At 58.2% G+C, this 25,695-nt stretch overlaps 1 protein-coding gene across 6 annotated transcripts; it reads left to right on the top strand.

The window, feature by feature from the left end:
* On the top strand, nt 1-24,730 carry KIAA0513 (KIAA0513 ortholog). 6 transcript variants are annotated; one of them, XM_048316747.1, is made up of 14 exons: nt 1-115; nt 1,731-2,100; nt 14,159-14,639; nt 15,360-15,459; nt 15,871-15,944; nt 16,060-16,130; nt 16,611-16,818; nt 17,260-17,300; nt 17,771-17,849; nt 18,295-18,372; nt 19,941-19,970; nt 22,292-22,372; nt 22,646-22,740; nt 22,852-24,730. In XM_048316747.1, the coding sequence occupies exons 3-14, from the start codon at nt 14,302-14,304 to the stop codon at nt 22,899-22,901; spliced, it is 1,245 nt and encodes a 414-aa protein (XP_048172704.1). In that variant the 5' UTR covers nt 1-115; nt 1,731-2,100; nt 14,159-14,301; the 3' UTR covers nt 22,902-24,730. The 6 variants fall into 6 exon arrangements, with proteins under 6 accessions (XP_048172704.1, XP_048172703.1, XP_048172701.1 ...); XM_048316746.1 differs by lacking the exon at nt 1,731-2,100; XM_048316744.1 differs by lacking the exons at nt 1-115; nt 1,731-2,100 and adding an exon at nt 5,015-5,209.
* Nucleotides 24,731-25,695: the final 965 nt, after the last annotated feature.

Raw genomic sequence — 25,695 nt, forward strand, 5'->3', positions numbered from 1 at the left:
CCAGCGTGGTGATAAGCAGCTGTTCTCCTGTGTTCTGGAGCAAGCGTGGTTTATCTCTTCCTTGTTCCAGCCCTGCAGGAAAACCCCAGCGATTTTGCTGCCGTGGGACCCCCAGGTCTGTATTTGATTATTGCTCTCTTCCAGCAGCACCTGGAGATTTGACTGGAATTCCCAGCCCTGGCAGGGCTCTGGTCCCCGCTGCGCTCTTGGATTAAAAGCCAGGAGCGGGAGGTGCAGGGGAGCTCTGTGGGTTTTAGGTGGGGTGAGCTGGCCGGGTCTGATTCCTGAATTAGCGGTGTTTTGGAGGCTGGGGAGGTCAGGGAGGTGAGTGCCCATCCGGGCTGCTCCCTCCGGAGCTTTTCCGGGAGGAGGAAACGTTCTCAGCCGCCTGCGCAAACGAGAGGCCCCGAGGAGGAAACACATCAGGCTGGGGAAAATCCCGACCTGCTCCTGCAAAGCTCAGGGCTCCAAGAGAGGATTAAATCCCAGAGAAAACTCGGGTTCCCCCTTCCCTCTGCTGTCCTGCCCCCCAAATTCCTGTTTTCGGGTGAGGTGATGCCACTGCCCCGTGCAGGGCACGGTGATGCCACTTTTAGTGTGCAGAGTTTGGTGAGCAGGAGAAAACCTTCCTGAGACCCTTCAGAAAAGATCGATATTCAGTATTAAGCTGGTTTTAGGTGGTTTTAGCCAGCAGCTGCTGGGGGTGGTGTCTGACTTCAGCGGTCCCAGCCTCTTGCAGCAGCAGCACTGCCCAGGTTCAGCTGAGCTTTTCCCTCCATAAAACTCCTCAAATCCCCTCCTTTGCTTCCCGCCTTCCCTGGAGCAGGGGTGACACAAGCGGAGGATTTTCCCATCTCCAGCCCCTCTCTGGGAAGCAGGGTAACATTACATCCAAAACAAATTACGTTGTGCATCCGAGCGAGGCTGCTCGGATGCGTTTTCCTTCCCTGTCGATGGAGGCAGTGGGAATTGCAGCCCCATTAATTTCTCCTTTTTGCCTCCTGCGAGTTGCCAGTGCCTCTCCCCCGTGCCTGGTAAGTGCCTCATCTGCTGGCTCGGATGCTCTGCTGTGTCCCTGGGATCTTTTGTACAACCTCAGTGCTGAAAGGTCTCCCCAGCAGCCTGGGAATGCCGTGGGGAGGATGCTGGGGCTGCGGGATGCAGCAGGGATTACAGGGAGCTCCGGAAGGGCCAGCCCAATCCCGGCATCCCACAGCGTTTCCTTCTGGTTTGTGCCTTTGGAACCTTTTGGGGTTTCTGGTGCAGGATGAGGGGATGGGGCAGCTGCCAGGCCCCAAAGCATTCCCAGCCTGGAGGAAGATCAGCCGTGCTGCCGGCTCTCGGAATGGGAAACTGCCGCTCAGAGGACAATAAAGGTTATTAAATGTCAGGGAGAAATAAAGCTGCCTTCTTCCCACTTTTTTTCCTGTTTTCTCCCCCTGGCTGCACTGGTTTGCAGGAGCTTTGTGCTGCAGGGAGAGATGGGGACTGGGAGCAGCTGCCTCGGGGCACCCCAGCGGTTCTGGATTTGGGATGGGGTTACTCCTCGAGCATTTGGAGGTCCCAGCCAGGTCCAGGGCCCCCAGGCCCAGCCTGACTCAAGGACAGATTAAATGGGTTCATTCCCTGGGCAGGCACAGCCTCACAGGGAATTACATCGGTCTGGGCTCACTCTTTGGGATGTGGGATGCATCCAGCCGGCTGCTAACCTGTCTCCAACCCTTTGCCAGGCACAGGGTGTCGGTGACAGCCGGGAGGCGGTGACAGAGGCCCTGCTGGCCTCTGCCACACCTCTGCTGCCAGCGCCGTGCCCTCGTGGAGCACCAACAGGTCTTTCCAGTCCCGCCGGAGCCTCCGGGAGCTGCCATCGGCGGGCGGCACCCGGGGACAGGGAAAAGCAGCGGGTGCATCCCTGCCTCACCTGGTTTGGCTTTCACTTTGTCCCTCGGAGCTTGCATTAATCATTGGACAGCGGTGACTGCTGGCGGAAGTGTCCCTGTCACGCCAGGCTGTGCCCGCCCGGGGCTGGGCACCCGGGCATCGCCGCTGCCGGACGCCTCTGCAAGGAGCAGCGCCGGGAGCCGCGGCCGGGGGCAGAAGGTAAAGGGGATTTTGGGGCTCCCCCGGGAGCAGGCTGGGCTGGAGGGGGGGTGGGTGCTGATGGCACCCGGCAAAGCTGCTGGGAGGAAATACCGGCCTGCAGCAGGGAGGCGCGGAATGGCAAAAGTCGGAAAATTCGCTGTGGTTCGGAAACTTATTGGTGTTTTTTTGGGTGGCGAGCAGGGCGAGCCCGAGGGTCGGGGATCAAAGTGTGGCTCCCATGAGATCCCAAATTGTGGCATCTCTGCTGGTCACTCTCAGGGGCTCACCCATGGCACTGCTGGGACAGTTCCATCCCCCGCATTGTCCCTCCCTGCCTGGCTCCCGGCTTGACAGGTGGCTGGAGTGACAATTGCTGCCTCCAAAGACGATATTTGTAAATTCCTTGCTGGGCTGTTACCCGGCATGTGGGGGAGCTTTACACAAACAGAGAGCCAGAAGTCACTGCTGGAGCTGGGAGGGAAATAACATCGCACAAGGCACTTCCAGAGAGCACGGAGGGGGTCGGCCAGGGAAGCAGCTTGGGAGGCGAAAATCAGAGAATCATGGAACGGTTTGGGTGAGAAGGGACCTTAAAGATCATCTTGTTCCACCCCACAACTCACAGTGAGCTCGCTTTGGGTAGATTTGGTGTGTATTTAAAAATAGTTGCTTAGGGGTGACTGGCACTGGGATCTCATCCCATAGCATCCCATCCCAGCCTGCCCTATCCCATTCCATCCCATCTGATTGCACTGGAAGGAGCAAACCCCATCACAGAGGGCAGCAGGACTGTGAGCAGAAGTTGCCTTCCATGCCTGGAGTTAATTGAAACACCCTTATCCTCTTCTTGGTTATTTGCTCATGAATTTGGAAGATCTTTATGCAAACCAATTAGGGATGGGATTCCCTGGGGATGGAGTGATGGAAGTGCCGTGGTTGTTTTGTCCTCCCTGTCCCTTGCTGCTGACCAGGACGGTCGGTGCTGAATCCTCTGGGATTGCAGAGGTGATGTTGGGAAGGACAACCGGGAGAGCAGGGAGGTGACACCTCAGCGGGATGCTCAGGAGAGGGTGGGTGAGGTGGCCTGCTCAGGGATCCCATCTTTGTCAGGATTAGGGAATAAAAGCAGGAAAAGGGCATTGATCCCCTGCCATTGTCGTGCCTTAACATTCACATTCCTGGGCTGGAGTGCCACCGTGCTGGTGACCTTTCCTTTGGAGCTGTGGCCACTGGGGTGTCCTGGGCATCCTCTGCCCTCACCCTGTACTTGTGTCCGAATGCTCTGCGGGCTGCAGGGCTCCCACCAGCTCCTCTCCCACGTGTGAGGACCACGCTCTTCCCGGGAAAGATGGTGCAGTTGGAGGTGATGCTTATCCCCGGCTTGTGACCAACTGAGCCAGAGCAGGAGAGGGGACACGGGACACGAGAGCTGTGCTGGAGGTGTCACCAGCACCGCAGGTGTCACCAGCAGCTCATTTTGGGGACGCTGGTGGGGACACTGTGGGGTGGTCAGTGGTTGAGTTGTGGTGCCATGCCCTGTGAATCCCACTGTTTTGCCCGAGCTGAGGTGTATCCCGCCATCCCAAGGCTCCTGCTGCTGCACCCTGAGCTGCTGGCGAGGTCCCTGCCACCTCCCCAGCCCCGTGGCACTGTGACAACAGAACCCGGAGCTGTCACTCGCCGCTGCAGCCTTTGCCCTCCCAGCAGCCCCACGGCCGCTCCTCGCCCTTCCCACTGCCTGGAATGGGCAGGAGGGAGGAAAACCAACCTCCTTCCTCCCAGCTCCACCACTGCTGGGGCTCCACGGGTGATTTTCCATGCTCCAAGGGCTGGTTTGCCACGGGCTGAAGCCCTCTGGAGCTCTTCCCCAGGTCCACGTGGACTTGCAGGCAGCATTGGTAGGTTCAAATCCCTGAGGATGTTCCTGTGCTGAGTTTGATGGATCCAAACAAGATCCAGGCTTATTTGGAGGGGAAGCAGAGGGAAAAGAGCCCCATTCCTGCTGCTCCAGCCTGTGCCAGCCTGGCCACCTGTGTCTCGCTTTATAAATAGGTTTGGCTTTCCTTTTAGGAAAGATAAAACGGGTTTCCTTTTCTGTGGCACGACTTTGCTGCAGATTCCAGGGAGACTGAGGGTAATTATAACACTTTCATCCTCCTGGCTGCCTGGCTGAGCTGCTCTGACACACGTGTGGTGGCAGATGTTTGCTAACCAAGAGGACCCCGGGAGGGTTTTTCCTCCCTGAAGGAATTAGTGCCACGGAGGCGTGAGGCTGTGACAGCCTCTGGCAAGCCCCGTGTTGCTCAGTGGAGTTGTGTCCTCCTAACGTGGGACCCATCTGTGGGATGGCCTCAGGGAGGGCAGAACATTCCCAACCCCGAGCTGTGGTAGGGAACGTGGCTCTGGCATCTTCTGTGGGAATAACACATCAAATTAACGTGGTTTGGGGCTTGTTTCCTAACCTGGATCCCAGCTGGGATTTATGGGGGAAGCTGGAGGTCAGAGCAGGGTTTGTCTTCTCCAGCTCTTCCCCTGTGGCTGGATAAGGAGGAGAAAACTCTGTTTTAAACCAAGTAAATCCCAGCACAGGAGAGCTCCTGGCTGTGTCTGGATCTGCCACACTGGCACAGGGAGAGATTTTCCGTGCCCAGACTGGTGACACAGGGGATGTGCCAGTGGGACATGGAGCTGGGAGTGCAGGTGTGTCTCTATCCCATAACACCTCAGTACATGAGGAGAAGGAAGCTCCGGTGCCTTCTGCATCAGAACTTCAACCAGGACGGAGGAAACACGAGGATTATCCCAACTGTTGAGCAAACAGGGGCGTTCAGTATGGGAGGGTCCAGCTTAACGCCATAAACAAGATTGGATTAGGAGGGATTTGCAGAGGGTCAGTCTGGAAGAGCGGCTTATTTAGGTTTTTAGCAGCTGTGTCACAACCATCCGTGGTGTGGCAACACTCGGTTGCGTTGTGCCGGTGTTGGGTGTTGGGTTTGAGGGCCCAGGGAGCTGCTGGGATCTCCTGGGCTGGGAGAGGGCTCTGGAGCACAGATCAGCACCAGGAACCCGGCATCTTCCTTGTCTTGGGAGGCTGAACCAAATCTTTCAGCCCATGAGATGGTGGAGGGTGAGTATCCTTTGGGGCTTGGGTGCTTTCCTGTTGGGGGTGTTTTTAAAGCCAATTAATTCATCCTTGTGCAAGTGACCTGGTGATGCTGAAGCCTCTTGTTGCCCCTGTCCCTCTCCAGGTGCTTTGGCTCTGGTGGCACAGCCCTGCCCACAGGAGCTGCCCCTCTTTTGGCCTGGGGTCAGCCTGGCCCTGCGGTGTTGCAGGACCTGGGCTTTGGGGTTTTTATCAGAGCTGTTATCTCGTTTCTTGCTCTGCTGTTGTTCCTTACAGCAGGATTTTGCATCGAGGGGGCAAGTGAAGGGGAAGCAGTGACACCTTCTCTGTGGTGAGCGGGGACAGGACCTGAGAGAATGGCATGGAGCTGGGCCAGGGGAGGTTTAGGCTGGAGAGCAGGGAAAGGTTCTTCCCCCAGAGGGTGCTGGGCACTGCCCAGGCTCCCCAGGGAATGGGCACGGCCCCGAGGCTGCCAGAGCTCCAGGAGCGTTTGGACAGCGCTGCCAGGGATGCCCAGGGTGGGGTTGTTGGGGTGTCTGTGCAGGGCCACACAAGGACTGGATGATCCTTGTAGGTCACTTCCAGCTCAGGACATTCTGTGATTCCGTGATCCGTCTGCCATCAAACCCCTGGCTCCTTCCTGGATCTGCCAGCTCCTGCCCTGGCCCTTGTGCCTGGCCCCGCTGCTCAGGGGTGCGAAACAAAAAATTACCCAATGCTTCAGCAACTTCCACCAAAGATTTGCTTCCCCTTGCAGCTGCCGAGTCGATGGGGATGTCACCCTGTGCTCAGCACCCACCCCGCTCCCAGCCTCCCTCCTGCTGCTGGGGACCCACCCCTGGCAGATGCGGCACTGCCGCTGCTGGAGCCGTGCCGGGATGGGATGGGAAAGGGAAAATAGGGCACTTCTCGTGTGTGACAGCCACAGCCGCCCCCGGAGCCTTTGTCTGCAGAATGGGAACGCGGGGAGGAACATCCCCATCACCGGCAGCTCTCCCTGTGCCAGCGCTGCAGCTGCAACCCCGCTGCCAGGGGCTTCATGGGCGTCCCCGGGAGGTGCCAAGGAGGGAGGAGGGCGGTGGGAGATGGTTGTGGGCTGGGCAGGGAGCTGGGAGAGGGGTCACTCTCCCAGGAGGGTGTTTTAGGGGGCACCACCATGGAGGGATTTCCACTTGGGAAGTCTTGGATGTCTCATATGGCTGCTGGAGAGTAAATAACCCAACCTGAGCCTTGGTCCTGCTCCTTGGCTGCTTCCAGCTGTGGCAGAGTTTTGGGATGGATGCTCTCCCAGTCCCTGGTGAGCAGCCTGGGGCCTCTCCTTTCCTTGTTGAGGTGAAGAATTCCCGGGGAGAGCTTTGAGCTGAGGTGGAGGAGGCGAAAAACGTCATAAAACCATGGAATGGTTTGGGTTGGGAGGGACCTTAAAGCTCACCCAGTCCCACCCCCTACCATGGGCAGGGATGCCTTCCACTATCCCAGGTTGCTCCAAGCCCCATCCAGCCTGGCCAGGAACATTTCCATGTGCCAGGAACATGTGTACTCCCAGGATTTCCACCTCCCATGCTCCAAACCCTGGCTCAACTACAGAATAAACAGATAAAAACAAACAAAGTCCAGGCATCCACGTGAAGACCCAGCCAACAAGAACTGGCAGGGGGGAGGCGCTAAAACCCCTCCCGTGGTGTTGTATCAGAATCGGGGAGCCAGGAGGCGTTTTTTCCATGTCACTTGCAATTCCTGAAGCCTGGCTTAATTAGAATAATCACCCTGGGCAGACAGTCAATTAGTGCTGCTCCCGGGTTTCTGCTGAGCTCAAACGTTGTGTCACAGGCACGCTGTTCCCTCCGTGGGCTGATGATGATGATGATGGGTGTGCAGCGTCCCTGGTGTGGGGATGGAGGGGGCAATGACCAGTTTCCCAGTAATTGGCACCATTTGAGCTCTCCTGACGAGGATGCTCCATGGCAGCAGTGATTCACCCCTCTCCCTCTCTCCTGCCTGGCTGCAGAGCACGGAAAAGCCACAAAATTGAGGCTTTTGACTCTTTTCCAAGGGTGCCCTTGAGCGGCAGCACCTGGGTTCGGCCGGGCTCTGCCAGGGATGCTGCAGTTCCCATCCCAGCAGTATTCCCCTGGAATCACACAGTTTGCTGCTCCTTGGCATCTCCAGAGGATGTGGTTCCTATTGGTTTTTGGGGATCAGAGCAGGACTGGCTGCTGCTGCAGGTCCTCCAGGCCGTGCCGGGTCAGCAATCCCTCTCTCCCTGTCCATGGGATGCTCTGCTGCATGGAAAATGCTCTGCTCGGGGTTGGGGTGATGCTGGGGCAGGGAGGATAAGCAGGACCAGGGATTCTGTGCTGATATGGGGGGGGGGGGGGCTCCTGTCTCCCCTCGCTGTTTTAGTCCCCTAAACCCTCTGAGAGACCCCTCTGGGTTAATGCAGGCAGTGCCTGGGTGCTTTTGGGAGGGCTGAGGTGGGCTGGCAAGGGCAGAGCTGGAGGGCTTGGGTGGCCTCCTCTCCATGGTCGCTTGCTTCTCCTTGTACCAGAGACTCCCCGTTGTTGAGAGCACCCCAAAATTGCCCCCCAGGCACGTGACACCCCCTCCCAGGGGGCTCAGCCTTTCCCTGTTTCCCATCTCTTGCCATGAAACCCCTGGAGTTTCGTTCTGGAGGGTCAGGGGAGAAGCCAGATCGCAGCACTGCCCTCCAAGTGGGCAGGAATTCCCCCGAGCTTTGCTCTTGTCCTGTTGCTGCTCCCACCCGGTTCCTCCTCCCGCCTGGGGCTTTCCCCCCTCTCTGATCCCACCTGGCCCTTTTTTCCCTGGAGTGGCTCACCTGGAGAGGAGCAGAGCAGGTAACCCACAATCCCCAGGGGGCTGAGTGGTGGCAGGGCTTAAAAACCACCTAAAGCTAAGAAAAAGGGCCGGAGAATCTCCCTTTGGAGGCGATCCTGCCTAGTTTTGTTTAATATCCCAGATGTTGGGTTGCACAGGGGCTTGGACAAGCTGCTTTGGGCTGGAAAATCCCCCTTTTATGGGAACCTCACCTCGTTACGGTTAATATTTGGGATAGCTGCATGTGCAGGCAGTTAGGCTGATTTTGGGCTGCAGAACTCCTTGTTGATGGGGACCCCACCTCATTTTGGTTGGTATTTTAGGTATCTGCATGTGTGGGGACTCAGGCTGGTTTGGGCTGGAGAACTCCCCTTTTGATAGGGAGCCTGCCTAATTTTTGTTAATATCCCTCATGTCAGGGTGCACAGGGACTTGGAGGGGCTGTTTTGGGCTGGAGAATCCCCCTTTGATGGGAACCCCACCTCATTTTGGTTGATATTTTGGATATCGGATCCAACACACGGCTTGGATATTTTGGCTTGGTTAATATTTTGGATATTTGCCCGTGCAGCTACTTAGGCTGGAGAACTCCCCTTGGATGGGGCTCCTGCCTAATTCTTCCTCCTATTCCCCATGCCAGGGCGCACAGGGGCTGTTTCTGAGGGGCGATGCCCGCCGTGGGAATCCCTCCCTGGCTGGAGAAGGGCCGGCGCGGCTCTCTCGGGAGCCATCGGCGCTCGGCCGGCCGTGACAAGCGTGCCCGGGTGGCACAAAGAGCTTTTCCGCGGCGCTTTCCCGGGAGCCGGCGCGGCCGCAGCCGGGCCGTGCGCGCAGCCGCGCGTGGGCACCGCCGGGGCTCCGCAGGGAGGGAGCGCAGCGTCCCCGCGCCGCCTCCGCCGCCCGCTCCCCGCCGTGCCGGCCCCGCCGGCCACCCCCGGGCCGGATGCTGCGGAGCCACTGGCGAGCCGAGGCGCTGCGAGGCTCCCGGCTGCAGGTAAAAAGCCGAGGGAGGCAGGGAAAGGAGGGAGGATGGGGATGCTGTGACCCCGCCTGGGGACAGGCCTGGGCTTTAATCCGTCCTGCGGGCCCATCTCACGCCGGCAGGTGACACCTCGCTTTTCTTTTTTTTTTTTTTTTTTTGCATCTCTCTTGAAGCTCCGCACATCCAGGGGGATGCATCCATCCTCCCCGGGAAGGAGGGAGGGTCCCCGCGCTCCGTCAGCCTTTGCAGCTCCGGCTGCATCCCGAACCCCTCAGCAGGGGCTGGGAGCAGCATCTCCCGTGGGAATGGGGGGGCTGAGGGTGGTCTTGGCAGGGAAACCTCTCTCCCCCCCCCCCCCCCCCCCGCGTGCTTTTTGGGGGGCTCACTTCCAAAATATGGCCCCCGGGAGGAATTTTTGCCAGGTAAAAATTGGAATTGCAGGATAGGTAGCCGCATTTCGGGGCTCCGTGGGGATGAGGCCGTGGCGGAGGGGGGTGTGTGAGAGCTGCGCCGCTGGGAAGTGTGAAAGGAGAAACCGCTGCTCGGCACAAAAGCCCGGCTTGCGCAGCTCAGGTCTATTCAAGAGGCATTTAATTCCCCTCGCAAGTCCAGGCGAATGGGGAGCTGCCATCTGGTGTCTGATGGCAGAGCGGGGAAAGGAAAGGGCTCTCTGGGAAGCGGCGCGCTCGCCGGGCTTCAGATTCCGTGGAAATGGCTCCGTTATTAGGGCTGGGTGATGGTTTTGTTCGTGCCCCGTGTGGGCTAAAGCCGGGCTTGAGAAGGGAAAGGGTCCTGGAAGGCAGCAGCGCCCCAACACTGGGGCCAGGACCCTCTAGACCAACACACACCACCTGCCAAAAATCCTCCCTCATCAGGCACTGGGATCCCGGTGCCGGCTCAGGATGAGCTGGGAGCTGACTCTGGCATGCACCGAGTGTGTGCGGTCTCTGCCCCACCTGGTATCCCCCTGGTATCCAGGGAATTATTTTAGGAAGTTGTGGAGCTGTGGGCAGTGCTGCAGCACGGCTGCGCCTTGGCCCGGGCACGCTTGAGCCTCCCTGATAAAGCCGGGAGCGTGTCCCGGCACCGGCAGCAGAGCGGATCTGCGGCGGCCACGGGCAAACCCAGCGAGGAGGAGTTTCGGCTCTCCAAAGTCCCCTCTCCAAAGGATGTGTTTAAACCCGGAGGTTCGTGTGTTTAAATTCAGCGGGGTGCTGGGGAGGGGGGTAGGCGCGGTACCTCTGGATTTAGGCTGGGTTTGGGGGATCTGGCACTCAACGGGTCTGCCCCGCGGAGCCGTGACCCTGCTGCCGGCGTGTTCTCTCCGGGGGAGGGACACGAGGGAACAAGACTGACCAGTTCCCAGGGAGGAAACAGGCTGTTCCCTCGCGGCACGGGGAGTTTTCCTTGGCAGGCGCTCAGCCGTGCCCGGAGTGCCCTTGCAGAGCCCTGCCGCGCTGGCTCCGCGCCCGCGGTGCCACGAGCTGGGGTCAGACCCGTGGGTGCAGTGCGGGTCGGTGGCTGCGTGGTGTCCCCGGGCAGTGCCAGCAGCAGGAGCAGGTGGCATTCCCGTGTCGGAGCCGTGCCAGGGCAATGCAAGCCCTGCACAGGGTGGATGGGACGAGGGTGGGCTGCCACGGAGGGCCGCAGCGTGGGAAGGTGCCAGCACCGAGCGATGGCACTTTGCCAGTCCCTCAGCAGCGGTGATCCCCGTGCGTGTCCCCTGCATCGGGGCTTCCTCCTCCCCAGGGCATCAGGACGTGGGATGGCACAAGGCAGCAGCCTTTCCCGCAGGCTGGGAAGGACGTGTCCGCTGGCACAGCGGGGAGAGAGAGGTGGGATGTGTTTACATCACCTGTGCTGCAGCACAGGGCACAAACCCTGCCCTGCCAGGGCCGGGTGCTGCCCACGCGAGCATCCCTCGCCCCCGCACAGCAGCGGGATGCAGGCAGCCCTTGGCATCCACAGCCCTTGGCACGGACGCAGCACCAGAGCTCTCTGCGGAGCTCCCGGCTGTGTCCAAAGGAGCAGAGTTGTCCCCTCTGGGCTGCCAAGCCCTGCAGGAGCATCAGTCGTGGCTTTTCCCCTTTTCCCGGAGCTGAGTGTTCCCAGGGGCTCTCAGAGCTCCTGCACGCTGGGTCTGAGTGCCAGGCTGCAGGGATGAGGCTATGAGGAGGAAGCCAGAGGTTTCTTTGCTTTAATTCCAGTTTTGGGTCATCCCTGGCAGCTCCCAGCTGGAGTGTCCATGCAGGATGCAGATGGGAGTGTGGCTTCGAGCACTGGGATGTCACCCACAGCCGGAGCTGATAACAGGGATTATCTCAGTGTGTCATCCAGCTCTGGGGACAGGCTGGGAGCAGCTCGTTGGGACCCTGTGGTTGGAGGGAGAGGAGAGCCGGGCCACAGATTGGCCAAATCCTGCTCCCAACTGGGATTTCCATTGGGGCAAGCTGGGATTGGATCGCTCTTCCCAGGTGGGAATTGCTGAGGCCCTGCAGCAAACCTGACCCGACACACCTGGAAAAAGCCCAGAGAGGAAACTCCATGCAGGGCTTCGGGATGCTGGGAGGCCCAGCCAGGAGTGCTGGATTCAAAGGCAGGTCACGGATGAAAGCTGCTTGCACACATATGTGCAGCTGTAGGTGAATCATTCACATCTACCCCAGCATTTCTTTTTGGTAAAAACAGGCACTTTCCAAAGTTTCAGGGCACCGTGGGTTTCCTGTGGAATTCCCACATGTGGCTTCAGCACATTCATGGATGATGTTCCGAGGCTGGTGTCTCCACCGGTCTGGCTGAACTTCGTGGTTAAAGTCAGCCCAGGAACTGCTGAATTTCAGGATGATGCTGAAGCTCATGGTGTTGCATCAAGGCTCCCAAGCAGCCCCAAAATCCCTTTTTATTCCAGAACCCTCATTTACTCTCAAACTTGACCCAGCCAGGAATGGGTCCCCTGGGCAGTGGTGGGATGTGCAGCTGTGCTGATGTCCATGAGTGGATGGTGCCAACTGTGGGACCTGAGGCTCTCAATTGGTATTTTGGCTAATCCTTCCCTGGATTTGTTCTGCTGCAGCAATGAGCAGGTTGTGGAGTGGGGACAGGGCTGGTTTTGCTGCTTGTTTTGGTTTTGAAGCTCTTCTGGGCTCCGTGCTGAGAACCCAACCCCTTCAGAGGTGCCTGGGCAGCCCAGCACCCCCAGCAGCGGCCAGCACTTTGGAAGGCCACCTTTGGTGGCCTTTGCTCAAGGGCAGGGCTTTACCATGAGCTGGTCAGTGAGGGGTTAAACCTTTTCCATCCCTCTGTGAGCCGGATGCACTCCCTGGGGCTGCTGAGCTGAACTCCAAGTCCTCTCTCCCAGAGGGTCGTGGGGCACCCTGTGCCAAGGCCTCCCCACCTTCAGGGGGAAGAATTCCTTCCCAATATCCCATCCATCCCTGCCCTCTGGCTCTGGGAAGCCATCCCCTGTGTCCTGTCATTCCATGCCTTTACCCAAAATCTCTATCCAGCTCTCCTGGAGCTCCTTTAGGCACTGGAAGGGGCTCTGAGGCCTCCCCAGAGCCTTCTCTCCTTCAGTGCCAAAAGGGACTTTGCAGCTGCTGGGGGTGGATGGAGGGATGGAGGGATGGATGGATGGAGCACAGCGAGGTCCCTGCAGCAGGAGGGGTGGTTTGGGGGGGGTCAGGGACATGGAGCCAGGCTGCAGCTGGCTGCCTCCCCACGGGAACAGCGCCAGTCCCTGCTGTGCCGCAGCCTTGGGCTGCTCCTCTCCCAGGAGCCGATGCCTTGGCAGCTCCCTGAGTGCAGCAGTGTCCCTGCAGCTCCCTGGGACCAGCTTTAGGTGTGTGCCAGGGGGCTCCGTGAGGGAGGGTGGGACAGCAGGCTGCCAGCGGAGGTGGCTGCATGACTTCTGCCACCTGAGGTGACTTTTCTTTCTGTCCCTGCTGTCTCTGGGGGACAGGGGCTTTTCCCAGCCAGGAGCTGAGCTGTCTGATGCTCAGGGAGTTGTGTTTCTCTCACTGTCCCTACATTCAGCTGCCCCAAAGGGTCCCTGGAAGGGAGAGGAGGAGGGGGATGCTGCTGGAACAACGGCTGCTCCTGCAGCCCAGGGGTTGTTTTCCCACTGTGCTGTGCTTGGTGAAACACGTCAGGTTTGGTTTCAATTTGAATTCCTGTTTGTCTGATGAACAGGACATCGGCCCTTTGGGCGATTTTTGCTCTGGGAGCGGTTGCCTGTGTCCTGGGATCAGTTCCCTGGAAGGCAGCGGGGCTGTGTCAGTGTTGCTGTCGTGCTGCCCTGGGTTTGTTGCTGTCACCTGTGCTGCTGTCCCTGCTCCTGCACCCTGTTCCTGGCTGCTGTAGCATGTACTGGGCTTCAGACACCATAATTCGCCACCTCCTGGAGCAGAAACACCCTCACAGAGGACATCAGTGACACTGACACAGAGGCAGCTTCAGGGTGGCCGTTTCTTTTCCCTCTTGCTGCACAGCAGCTGCTGCAGCACTGTCCAGGACAGGCATGTGCCGGAGCATCCCGGTCCATCCCTGTCCCTATGGTCTCTGTACCTCCTTTGCAGTCTGGGGTGGATGCCAAAACCCCTTAACTGCAGTCCAGAGCCCTGTGTCCTCATCCCATTCCAGTTTCTCTCGTGTCCAGCATCCCCTTTCCATTCCCAGCTAAGTCCATGTGTGTTAAACTCCGGGATGCTCCACCCCGGAGATGATCCCATTTCCAAACGGGGTCAGACAGGCCCGTGAGCAGAGACAGGGCAGGGACAGGAGGAGGTCAGGGCTGCCTTGGGGAACCACCAGTGTCCTGCCAGCTGCTGGCTCCCGCCAGCCCAGTTCTGCCTGTCAGGCCATGAGATGTCACATCCCAAATGTGACTTTTGGAGCTGAGGCTCCGGCTGTCCCTTTTCTGGGCTAAAGGATGGAAAACCCTCTTGAGTGGTGCCGAAAGCACGTGGGCATTCCATGGGATTGCTGACTCACGTGGCTGGTGGAGAGGAGCCAGCTCTGTCTGTCCCTCCACTGCTGACGGACATCCTGGGGACCTTGTGGGTGGTGGCCTTGCCCAAGGTCCGTGGTGGTGGTTCCCGAGGATCTGTCCTCATTCTTGTCCTCCCTGTGTCTTTCAGATGTCCTGTGGTAACCTGTCCCCCACCAGGAGGTCCTGCCTGCCTTAGCCAGCACCCTGCCAGCGATGGCCTCAACGCCCCAGTGAGGGGCAAAAGGACGAGGAGCGAGTGTCCCCAACACCGCCACATCCCCCAGGACAGCCATGGAGGCCCCTCTGGATGTGCCCGTGGGGAACCTCATTGACTTTGACACCGAAACGCCCGCCTGTGACCCCTCAGAGCCCGCTCCTCCCGCTGCTCCCAGCGACAACGGGCACCTGGGGGACACGGGGGACGTGGCCGCAGAGGAGAGCGATGCCACCGAGTCAGCAGACAGCGAGAATGACATGGGGGACTCTCCCCGGCACTGGGGTGGCTACCGCCGCTCCTCCTCCAACGAGTCCTTCTCCTCCAGCCAGAGCACGGAGTCGGCATGGGACGAGGCCACGGCCGAGCGCCGGGAGTTCATGCGGAGTTACGTGGAGAAGATCTTCACCGGGGGGTGAGTGAGTGGGGCTGGTGACACCAGGGACATCCCGCTGGATGGGACGGGATGGGATCTGGCTGCTTTCCCGCTCTGGGAGCAGCAGTTTGTGTCCTTCCCCGAGCTCGGCTGCTGCCCCAAGGTGTTGGTGCTGAGGGGGATGTGGCTTTTGCCTTGCACCCCTCTCCTGGCCACGGCCCAGCTCACCTTCACCCCCAGCTTCCCTCCCTGCTTCTCTCTCCCCATTCCCGTGCCAGGGCTCACCGTGCCGGGAGTCCCCATCTCCTCTCCCTGCTGATGCTCGTGGAAATGCCGGTGGCTCGCACGTGCCCAGGGACCCTGTGGCAGCCTCTGGCTGTGCCCCCAACCCTGCATCACCCAGATCCCAGCGCTGTGGTATCCGTAACTCCGTGGCTCAGCGTGTCAGGCTGGATGGAGCAAATGGAGCGTGAGGAGCAGCAACAGGGCTTGTTTTCGCTCTGGGGCTCGGCGCCTGTCTCCAGAGCTCAGTTTCTGCTCGCGCTGGCCTTGGCTCTTCCCTTCTCCCTTTGCCTTTGGTTTCCCTCCTGCCAGGGAGGAAGAAAAGAGCAGCACAAGGCGAGGGATGACAAAATGGATGCTCCTCTCCTCCTCTTCCTCTGCTTTCCTCCCCGGGATGCTGATGCCAAGAGGGATGTTGGGGGTTGCAGGTCACATCCTTGGTCTTAATGATGTTTTTTTAATTTTTGCCTATTTTAGGGAGGATTTGGACCAGGAGGAGAAGGCCAGGTTTGGGGAGCTCTGCAGCAGCGAGAATGGGAAGGGCAGGGAGTGGTTCGCAAGATATGTGAGCGCCCAGGTAAGGGGAGTGGTGGGGAAGCAGCAGGAATCCTGCACGGGGTTTGGAACAGCCTCAGGCCACGGGGATTTATTTATATCCCAAAGAAGTATTTTTGGAAGGCAGGAACTCAAGGAAAGTGAGGAACCACAGCAGAGGGAGACACAGCAGCGAATAAATGCATTTTGAGCAGTTAAACACACCCTTGGTGCAGCACGGCAGAGAATTCACTGGTTTTATTTAAAATTAAATCCCACCAGTGCTCAGACACATCCTATTCCCTAAAAACACAACCCAGACAGACACAATGCTATCTCTGAGGGCGAGACCCAGCCTTGAGTGCTCTTTTGCCCCCTGCCCTTGGTGGGTGGTCCCGGGGTGGGCTGGGGCTGTTCCTGCTGCTCTGCTGAGCCCTGGGCTCTGTCCCCGCAGCGCTGCAACTCCAAGTGCGTCTCGGAGCAGACCTTCTACCGCCTGATGCAGTCCTTCGCCCTCGTGCTCTTTGAGTAAGTCCTGGGGGCACTCTGGGGCTTTGTGGCAACTCCCAAAAGCCCCTGAGGGCAGGGCCGTGAGGCTGTGCTTGGGTTGGGGTGTCCTCACTGTGTCCTCCCTCCGTGTCAGGTGTCACCAGATGGACGATTTCAGCCCTGCCAAGAACCTCATGACCATGTGTTTCACCTATTACTATATAGGTAAGGGAACCTGCACCCCTGTGGAGGCTTTGCTGGTGCTGGGGGCCGGTTTGAAACGTATCCTGTGCGTGGGAAGGGGGTTGGAGGGGTGCCCCAGGTGGAAAAGAGCCCCCATGTCCCAGAATCCATGCCAACCTGGCACAGCCCCTCGCTGGGGTGGTGATGCTGCTTTGTCCTTGCTTCCAGCCAGGAATATTTGTACGTGACAAACCCCAGATGATCCCAGACCCTGGGGGGGTGGGATGTGAGCACCCCAGCCCAGAAGCACCTTGGTTTAGTGCTTGCTGTGTGGTGGCTGCTCCTCCACGTGGGGCTGGATTGGGAGGGGGGAGGATAAAAATAAAAACCTACAGGAGTTGGGATGGGAACTTGGGTGTCTCCACCTCCTGGTGGTGCCTTGTGGAGCTGGGTGCAGGTCTCCAGGAGCCGGCAGCACTCAGGGCCGTTGGGCTCACTGAGCTCCTGGCACATTTTCCCCAGGGAAACCTCACGCCCTGCCCTTGGAGGCCAAGGAGAAGCCCACGGGCAGCATCGACTCGTACCTGAAGTCGGCCAACACCTGGCTGGCTGAGAAGAAGGACATCGCAGAGAGGCTGCTGAAAAACACCTCGGCCAAGACAGAGAACGTCAAGGGCTTCTTTGGGGGCCTGGAGACCAAACTGAAGGGTCCTGCCACCAAAAAGAGCGAGTGGGTGGCACTCCCTTGGGTGGGCAGGGGGGCTGGGCACCCTTGTCATGACCAAGCCAGGAGCCTCCCGGGTGTAGGGCCACCATGGGTTTGCCACTGTCACCTGTGTTGCTGTCCCTGCTCCTGTCCCACCCTGTGCCCTCTCATGGCCACGGGAGGTGGTCTCTAGCCTGGTCCCATGCTTTAGTCACTGTCACCTCATGGTCTGGGAGTCCTGTTTCCCTTGGCCGTGGAGTTTTGTGGTTCCCAGCTCGTGATCTTCTGCGTCATCTCTGTGCTGGGCCCAATGGGGGGGACATCACTGTCTCTGTCACCTTTCTGGCCGTGGGGACGGTGGCATGCGAGCAGAGGGTCCTTCAAATGAAGTTCCCTTTGCCGGGGGGCCATGGGCTGTCGGGGGGACAGGATTTTGGGAGCTGACACTGATTTCTTGTGCCACAGCGAAGGTGAGGACAAACCAAAGGAGAAGCTGAAGAAGACAGGTGAGTGCAGCCAGCGCTGGTGAAACAGGCACGGTCAGGGCATCCCTGGGGAAGGAGAGAGGGTTGGAAATTCTGGAATTCCTTGGGGCTGGGTTTGAAATTCCAATCACAACTCTCCTCCTGCGAGGATCTCGTCCTCAGTGTCACAGGCTGCAGAGGTTTGGGCACCCACTGCCTCCGAGCTTTGGAGGTGCACCAGTCTCCCCCAGTGCCTGTGTGTGCTCCCAGACCAGTGGTCCAGTCCCTCCAGGATCCTCCTGGGACATCCCTGCCTTCCTCAGGGCTGATCCCTGCCCTCCAAGGGCACTCAGAGCTCCTCTTGCCGTTGCTGGGGATGTGTTGAGAACGTGTTTGGTTTGCAAACCATCCCGGCTGCTCAGCCACCAGACTGGGAGAGGGCACAGAATCCGTGTGAGGCTGGGGAGGTGGGAGTGCCCCAGGCCTTGGCACATGACTCGGTGTCCCCACAGTGTCCCTGCAGAGCCCAGAGGAGGAGAAGAAAGGGGAGAAGATCTACCTGTACATGCACCTCAAGCAGCAGCCGATCTGGTAAAGCCCCGGGGCGAGCTGGCTCCAGTCCGGGGAGGGGTTTGTCCTCCTGGCCACGTGTGCCCAGATGTCCACAAGTGCCCCTAACAGGCACGTCCCCTGTGTTTGCAGCCACCAAAGAGCTGGTCCAGAAATGCCCCAAATCTGCCAGGCTTGTTTGGCCCATCCTGACCCTTGGGAAGACTCAGGGACAGGCTGGGCGAGATTGTAGGATCCTGGAATGGTTTGGGTTGGAAGGGACCCTAAAGCTCATCCCATCCCACCCCTGCCATGGGCAGGGACACCTCCCACTATCCCAGGTTGCTCCAAGCCCCATCCAGCCTGGCTTTGGACACTTGCAGGGATCCAGGGGCAGCCACAGCTGCTCTGGGCACCTTGTGCCAGGGCCTGCCCACCCTAATTATGAAATCCCAATTGGCCATTCCCAACATCTCCCTCCCTGCAGGCACAACCTCCGGTTCTGGAACGCCGCCTTCTTCGACGCCGTGCACTGCGAGCGCAGGAAGAGGTCCCCCACCACCAGGTAGGGCACGTCCCCGTGGGCAAAGGAGACTCCATGCCCCCTCCAGCCACCCCAGGGTGCTCCTCCCAACAGCCCCGAGCTTGACCGACCCTGGGGAAATGCTCTGCTTTCCATCCCTGACTGGAAACCTGCTGGGAGCACTGGGAAGTGGGGTGGGGGCAGTGAGATCCACGGCCTGGTTGGGATTTGGGAGCATCAAGGTTTTCCTGTGCATTTTGCAGCATTTTTGGAGGAGCCAAGCCCCAGAGGAACCAATGCCCAGGAATCCCAGCCAGGGATTTCTCAGGCTGTTGGTGCTGAGTTTGCCAACAGGTCTGGGAGGGGCTCAGTGCAGCCGTCAGGGAGGTGCAATGGATGGGGGGGATGTCCCAGCTGTCCCCAGGAGGGACAACCTGCAGCCAGCAAGGACAAAAGCTGGGGATGGTGGCACTGCCAGCACCGAAAATTGGGATAAACCTGCCAGGGAAGGAGCTGCTCGTGTCGGGGGCTGGCATGGGGCACATGGGATGCAGAAGTGGGTGAGACACTCGCCAAGCTTGTGCCCGTCTCTTGCTCCACCCGGAGCAGCCGGGAGGGCTCCAGCCATTCCCTCCTCTCCTGAGGCAGTTTCCCACTCCCAGCCGGCCCTTCCCCGCTGTCTGTGCAGTGCCCTGGGGCTCTGAGCTCTCCGAGCCGCCCCCTTTTGGGAGCGCTGACAGCACTTTTGAGCAGCCAGCTCCCCCCGTGTCCTCCCCAAATCCCGAGCTAAGCCGCAGCAGCCCTGGCTCGCGCCCTGGGATGCTGTGCCAGGTTCAGCTCACGGATCAATCCCTATTTTCCCTTTTATTGCTTTCCCTTTTTTCTCCCAAGCCAGCACGGGAAGAGCCCATTCAGCAGCAATGTAACCAGAACTGCATTTGCCTTGATTAAGCCCCAAATTAGCAGCAGCAAATGCCTCACAAGGACAGACGCCACCGGCAGCTGCTCCCTGCTCCCAGTGCCTTTCCCAATTAATCTGATGGCTGAGTCTGCCTCGGCTGCAGGAGCAAGCCTGACTAACAAAGGAGCTTTGGGAACTGCAGCCCGGAGTCTCTCGAGCATCTCGGGGGGCTTGGAAGGTGGTGGTGACCCCCCCGAGTCCTCTGGAGAGGATGAGAATCCTCAGAGTGAGCTGGGATGCCGCGTGCTGGGCTGAGGACTGAAATCCCTGGAGGGAGGAGCTGGTTGGTGAGGGCTGGTTTGGAATTCCCAGTCGGTGCGTGGCCGTGGCAGATGTCCGGAGGGTCCGTGGGGATGGGGCTGTGGCCATCTCTGTGATGGGGTCACCAGGACATCTCTGGGGTGGCCGGGCCTCGTTCTCCCGGGGCTGCAGCGAGACCTGGGGAGGTTTTTTTCCCCTCTGGGTGGGGAGGGCAGGGGAGGGGGGGAAGGAATCAGAACTAAACTCCTCTTTTTCTCTCTCTTTCCTCTCTCTCTGCCTCTAACAACCTTCTTCCGTCTCTTCTTCTCTCCGTTCCCCTCCATCCCTCTGTCTTGCATGATCTTTTCACGCACCACTTTTGTCTGCCCTGTTTCTGCCGCCGCTCCAGAGGGAACACTGGGGAGGAAGAGGAGAAGAGGTGTGTCTGTCCCTGTACTTCCTTAGTGTCCCCAGGCTGACGCTCACTTCAGGTCCAGATCCTGCCCTGGGGAGGGGGGGGATGTGTTTTGGGGGGCTCTGAAAGGCCCTTCCTCCACGGAGGAGGAACAGCTGATGGAGGTTTGAGCATAAGCATCACCCTTCCAAAGGGCCAGAGGGGTTTGCATTGGCTCCTCTTTCATGTGGTTTTTAAAACGGAGCCTGAATGGTTTCAAGCTGTGATGTTTTGCTGGGAACATCCCTCTGGGCAGGTCCTGGGCATAAACTGAGTTTCTTTGTGTAGAAAGCATCCCCCTCTCCTGTCCTTCCCGCTTGCTCCTGGCTTCTGCTGCCACTTAGAGGTGCTGGGGATCCTTTGCCAGCTGGAAAAGCTGGCCCTTTTCCATTTTCTAATGTGTTTTTTTCTGCTGCCATCCCTTAACAAAATTAAAAACACAAATGAGGGGCTGCATGTCCCGATTGGGAGCATGTCCTTGGGGCCACGAGCTGGCACTGGGACAGGGGACAGTCCTTGCTCTCTTGGAGTGTGGGATCTGGGAGCAAATCCCTCCAGGTGATGGCTTTAGCAAGAGGCTGAGGGTTCTTGGAAGCCTGGCAGTGAATGTTCCATGTGGCTGAGGAGTGTCCTGGCAAAGAGATGGTGTAAATGGTGCTGGGGAAAATGCTGCTGCTGGAAGAGGAGAGAGTTGGTGAAGAGTTCTCAGCACTTCCAGGCACAACAAGGCTTCCCTGGATACCCCAAAACACAGCCCCACAGCCCAGGGGGTTCCTCACCCTGTGCCTGTCCCACTGGGCCAGTGTGAAAATCAAAGGCTTTGAGTGGAGCCACATGTGGGTTTTCTCCCTTCCCAGGCGTGTTACTCTGCAGTAATAAGCCAGAAACACAGCCAAAATTGGTTTTTTTGGGGCACTTTGATAATGTTTTTTCTCCCGTCTTCCTCCCTTCAAAGCATAAAAAGGCAGGAAGAAAAGAATTACAAACATGCTTCTTCTGTAAATGAGCCGGTGGGGTCTGTGAAGTTTTGCTTCCAGATTTCAAAGATCCTTCATTGGATTCTTGCCCTCTCCTTTCAGTCTCTCCATTTGGGTGTGGGTTTTATTTGCTATCCTGGGCTTTATCTGGGAGAAATTACACCTTCTTTGCTTTAAAAGAAAATCCCCTGAAACATATTGTGTACATTTCCAGAGCCCTATAAACAACGAGCTGGTGGCTGGAGGCTCCGCTCAGCAGCTTTGCACATTTGGGTTGGGGTGATTTAATGGGGACTGGCTCCCTTTATGGGGTCAGCCTGGCTGAGCACCCATCCTCTTCCAGTTCCAGCCACGCTGGGGCTGAGCCAACCTCGCTGAGTTTAGGGTGAGACACCCTCTATCCCAATTTCCCCCCGGCACAGCTTCCCCCCTCCTGCTTGGCATTCCGGCGAGCTACGAGTGTCTATTCTTCTCCCGGTGTTCTCCTCTTCCTTCTCCTCCATTTTTCTTCTGCCTATCCCTGTTTTTCCTTGCTTCTCCTCCTCTTATCCTTGGCTGTGACCTCACCTGATTCTCGGGAAGGGGCCGGCTTCACTGTGGAGCTGTAGTTTCCCTGGCGTGCATGCACTGAGCCCTGCTGCCACCACCCCAAGTGACATCCCTGTGGCACAGGCTTTATTCCCGGGATGGGGGCTCTGCCACTGCCTAGAGCTGGTTGCAAACACCCAGAGCTTGAACCCCTCCGTCCCTTAAGGCGATGCTGCAGTTGCAGGAGGCTGGAGCGGAGCCGTGGCATCTTCAGGGCACTGCTGGGATGAGGGGCCGTGGGGAGGGGTGTGGGAGCTCCCGCCCTGGCAGAGGGGGAGGTAGGTTTGGGGAGCACCTTGGTCGGGATTCGGGGAGTTGGAGCCTTGCTGCAGGTGAGGGACAGGTGCCTGGTGTCCCCCTGTCACCCTCCCAGGCTGGGGGGCTTCAGGAGAGCCCTGCTGGGATGGCCATCCCCTGCTTTCCTCCTCATGCCCGTGGTGGCACCGAAGGTGAGCTCTGTGCTGGAGGGATTGATGCTATTTTTAGCTCTTAATCAGGGCCTTTGCAGGCAAAGCCAAGGCTGAATGAGGTTTTTCCTGGAGCATCTCTTGCTTTGCTCCAGGGCAAGAGCTCTGCAGATGGATCCATGTTGTGAGCTCATCCCACACCCAGCACCACACCCAGGGGCTCTCGGTGCCTTCCTGTCCTCCAGCAGCGTGGCCCAGGGCGGGAAGAAGCAGACAGGGGATGCTGGGGTGACCGTGGTGACAGAGTGGTGCCAGACTGGCTCGTTCCTTGCAGGGAGAAATGGTGCCACATGACGCAGGAGGAGCGCGACGACAGCCTGCGCTTCAACGAGAACATCACCTTCGGGCAGCTGGGGTGAGCAGGGCACCACGGGGTGGTGCCAGCTGCTGAGGGGGGGACCTCCCGCTCTTCCCTCACTGGGGACATCCTTATGGTGCAGAGGATGTCTGGTGCTTCTCCCTGGGACCTGCTCCTGCCCCTTCTATTGAATATCCTGGTGCCAAAGGGACCAGGCTGAGCATCATCCCAGTGCCTGGGACAGGGGGCTGTGGAGAAGGGGAGGAAGGTGGGGGGAAGAAGGGGCAGCTTGGCCATTCTCTCACCCAGAGCATCTCTGTCCTCCCTCAGCACCTTCATCCACAACATGCTGGCGTTCGGCCTCAACAAGAAGCTCTGTAGCGACTTCCTGAAGAAGCAGGCAACCATCGGCAACTTGGATGAGGGTAGGGAAGAGCCTGGGGGATGTGCAGCCCCTTCCCGGGGTTCCTGGAGGGATGGAACGTGGTTGGGATGGTTCAGCAGCCTCTCAGAGCCCTTTTCTCTCCCCTTCCCAGAGCAATACAAGCTGCTCAGTGACCACATCGAGCAGATGGCCACGGAGTAGCCGCCTGGCCGGCACAAGGCAGCGGAGGGACAGCGGCCGGACAGGTGGGGAGGGGAGAGGAAGCCACCTCCGGGGCTACCTGTGACTGAAGCTGGGCTACCTACAACACAACCCACACACACGAGCTGCAATAAAACCTGCATGATCGTCCACCAACCTCTAGAGCTGCCCCAGGGCAGCCTGTAGGCATAGGAGCCAAACAGCCCCCGCCCTCGCCAGACCCTCCCGCCTCTATTGTCGGAGCAGACAATCCCAAAAGCGATTTTTGTTGGTTCAAACGCAAACCAAAACACAAGGGAAAAGCAGGAAGAGCGTGGTTGTGCAGCCCCCGGGTGCTGTGTCATGAAACGCTGGTGAGATCTCTGGTGGTAAATCCAGAGGTATCCAAGGCTGCCTTTCCCTGCTGGCGGCCCCTCGCTGATGCTGGAGCTGCACAGGGATGCAGGAGGTGATGGCAGGGACCGCAGCCAGGAGCACCCAGTCACCTGTCAGTCAGGCTGTGTGGCGTCTCCAGGGATGTCACCACTGCCTGGGGACCTGGGCAGGGTGGGGCCTTGCTGGGGGCAGAGGTGGGGCTGGCAAATTGCTGCTGATGTGCAGCTCCCTGGGAGCTGGAGGGAAATCCTCCTTTGGGAAACCTTCACTGTGCTGCCTGTGTGGGTTTGCACCTCTGGGCAAAGAGACAACAGTTTGCTCCTTCTCGTCAGCCTGGATGAGTAGGAAAAAAGCCATGGCCTGGGGCGGGATTGCGGGAGAAGAGGCAGAGGAGCTCTGCTGGGCTTGGGAGGGGACGGACGGCAAAACGCCTCATCCCTCTCCCTGCTGCCCTGTCAGTGCGGGATGCTGCCGGATTGTGACATTTCCCAAAGCCTCCTGGTATCCCGCGGCAGTAGATTAATTGTCCTCCTTCCCCGGGCTGCCCCTCTCTGCCCTCTCCTGCGCCAGCTCTTCGCTCCAGCTGCTCATCCATCAAACCTGAAATAGCCCTGTCTAAAGGACATCTCCTGTTCTGCTCCAGGGGTGGCAGCTCCCACCGTGCAGCAGAGCTGTTTTATCCCTTGGACCTTGGCACGGTGTTTGCAGAGAGGCTGGGGACGTGGGGACATCGCTGCTCCCCTCTGCAAGGAGCAGCCCACAGCGTCAGAAACCCCCAGCCCTGCACAGCCAAGGCTCCAACAGCCTCACCCCAAAAACATCATCCTGACACTCAAGTCCGGGTTTCAATCAATCCGTTTTTCCCTGTGCTGCCAGCTGTATCCCATAGGAAATAGCATAAATGGATATTTTTCCCATGTAGCTCTTGGCTTCTGGTGTCATTTCCAAGCATCAAAGTGATGCTTTTACCTAAGCTGGGCTTCCCTTGCCGCTGGGGATGGGATCCATGCTGGGTTTTGTAGAAAGGATGGATCCAGCACCAATTTTTCCTTGGTCATTCCCAAACCTGGGCAGAGTTACTGGAAAAGGGTTTTTGTTGGGTTGAGGGGCTGATGTTGGTCCCTCATCGCAGTAAAGACCCTCCTGATGGACAAAATGTGCTGGACCATGAGCAGCTCAGCATCCTGGAGCATCCCATCCCCATGGCATTCCCTGGTATCTGTCTCCACTCAGGTCTTTCCCAAATCCTCATTCATTTCTTTATTTTTACTTTTTTTTCCCCAACATGGAAAGGAAAGTTCAGTGCTGAAGTATATATATTATTTGCATGTGTATTTTTCTATAAAAACAACTAAAATCCAATAAAAAATAGCTATAAACCCTCCTAGACCGGAACTGTGTGAAGATGGGATGAGAGAGAGAGAGAGATTGGAATAAATTATCTTAAAAACGAATATTTTTGCTCAGTTGTTGTTGTGTGTTTTAAGCAGCTGGATTTTCTCCATGCTGCCTGTTCAACCTCAGTGTTCCCTGGTGCCTCCATCAGCTTCTCCCTTCTGATAATCTGTTTTTTAATAGAGAAAAATTGTTGCACCTTTTACAGAGCTGTTCTCATTTGCCCTGGAGCTAGAGAGGCACATGAAGGAGATTTCATTTTTATTTTCTTTTCCCCTGTGCTCTCCCTTTCTGCCAGTGGCCGCTGAGCTGACGGTGGAGCTGGGATCCTGCTCTGGCCTCGGGACATTTGGTTTCAGTGTATTTAAAAATCAATTACTCGGTATTATCTTATTGAGGAAAAGATGTTCCCTTAGGTTAAGGGGCTGGGAATGTCATATTCCACCCAGGATTCAGAGTCCTGCTCCCCTCAGTGTGGCCCTCTGTGTGGCCAAGCTGAGCCTGTTCCTTGCCCTGCAGGGCTGGTTTCTCTCTTGGTAGCCCAGCAGGAGGGTTCTGTGGCCACATTTCTCTTGGGAAGGAGCTTTCCCTGCTCCTTGTTTTTATTTAATTACCCCCCGCTGCAGGAGGGAAACCCCCAGCCCCAAAGCTCAGATGTTTTCCCTGGTGTTTCCCCTGGGTGTGGACTGCTCAGCTATGGAAAACAAGGAGCCTGGGATCACTTCTGCTCCCTCCACCTGCTGAATTCCTTATCACCTGGCTGTGTCTGATAAGTTTGTGTGTATAAGAAAGGAGGGTTTATTCCTGAGGTGTTTGCCCAGCTCCAGGTACCCTTTGCACTGGGTGCCCCTGGCACCTCCCTGTTCCTGGTTTTGCTGGCTGGGTGCTTAGAATTGTTTTGGGAGGATATAGGGGAAGCTTAATCCCAACCTGGGATGGAGTGAGATCCACGGCCAGTTACCCTGGAGCTGGGAGATCTCCTGAGCTCCAGGAAGTGCCAAGGAACAGCATCCCTGTCCTGCTC

The sequence above is a fragment of the Corvus hawaiiensis genome, chromosome 12, assembly GCF_020740725.1.
Source record: "Corvus hawaiiensis isolate bCorHaw1 chromosome 12, bCorHaw1.pri.cur, whole genome shotgun sequence".
Taxonomy (NCBI): Eukaryota; Metazoa; Chordata; class Aves; order Passeriformes; family Corvidae; genus Corvus; species Corvus hawaiiensis.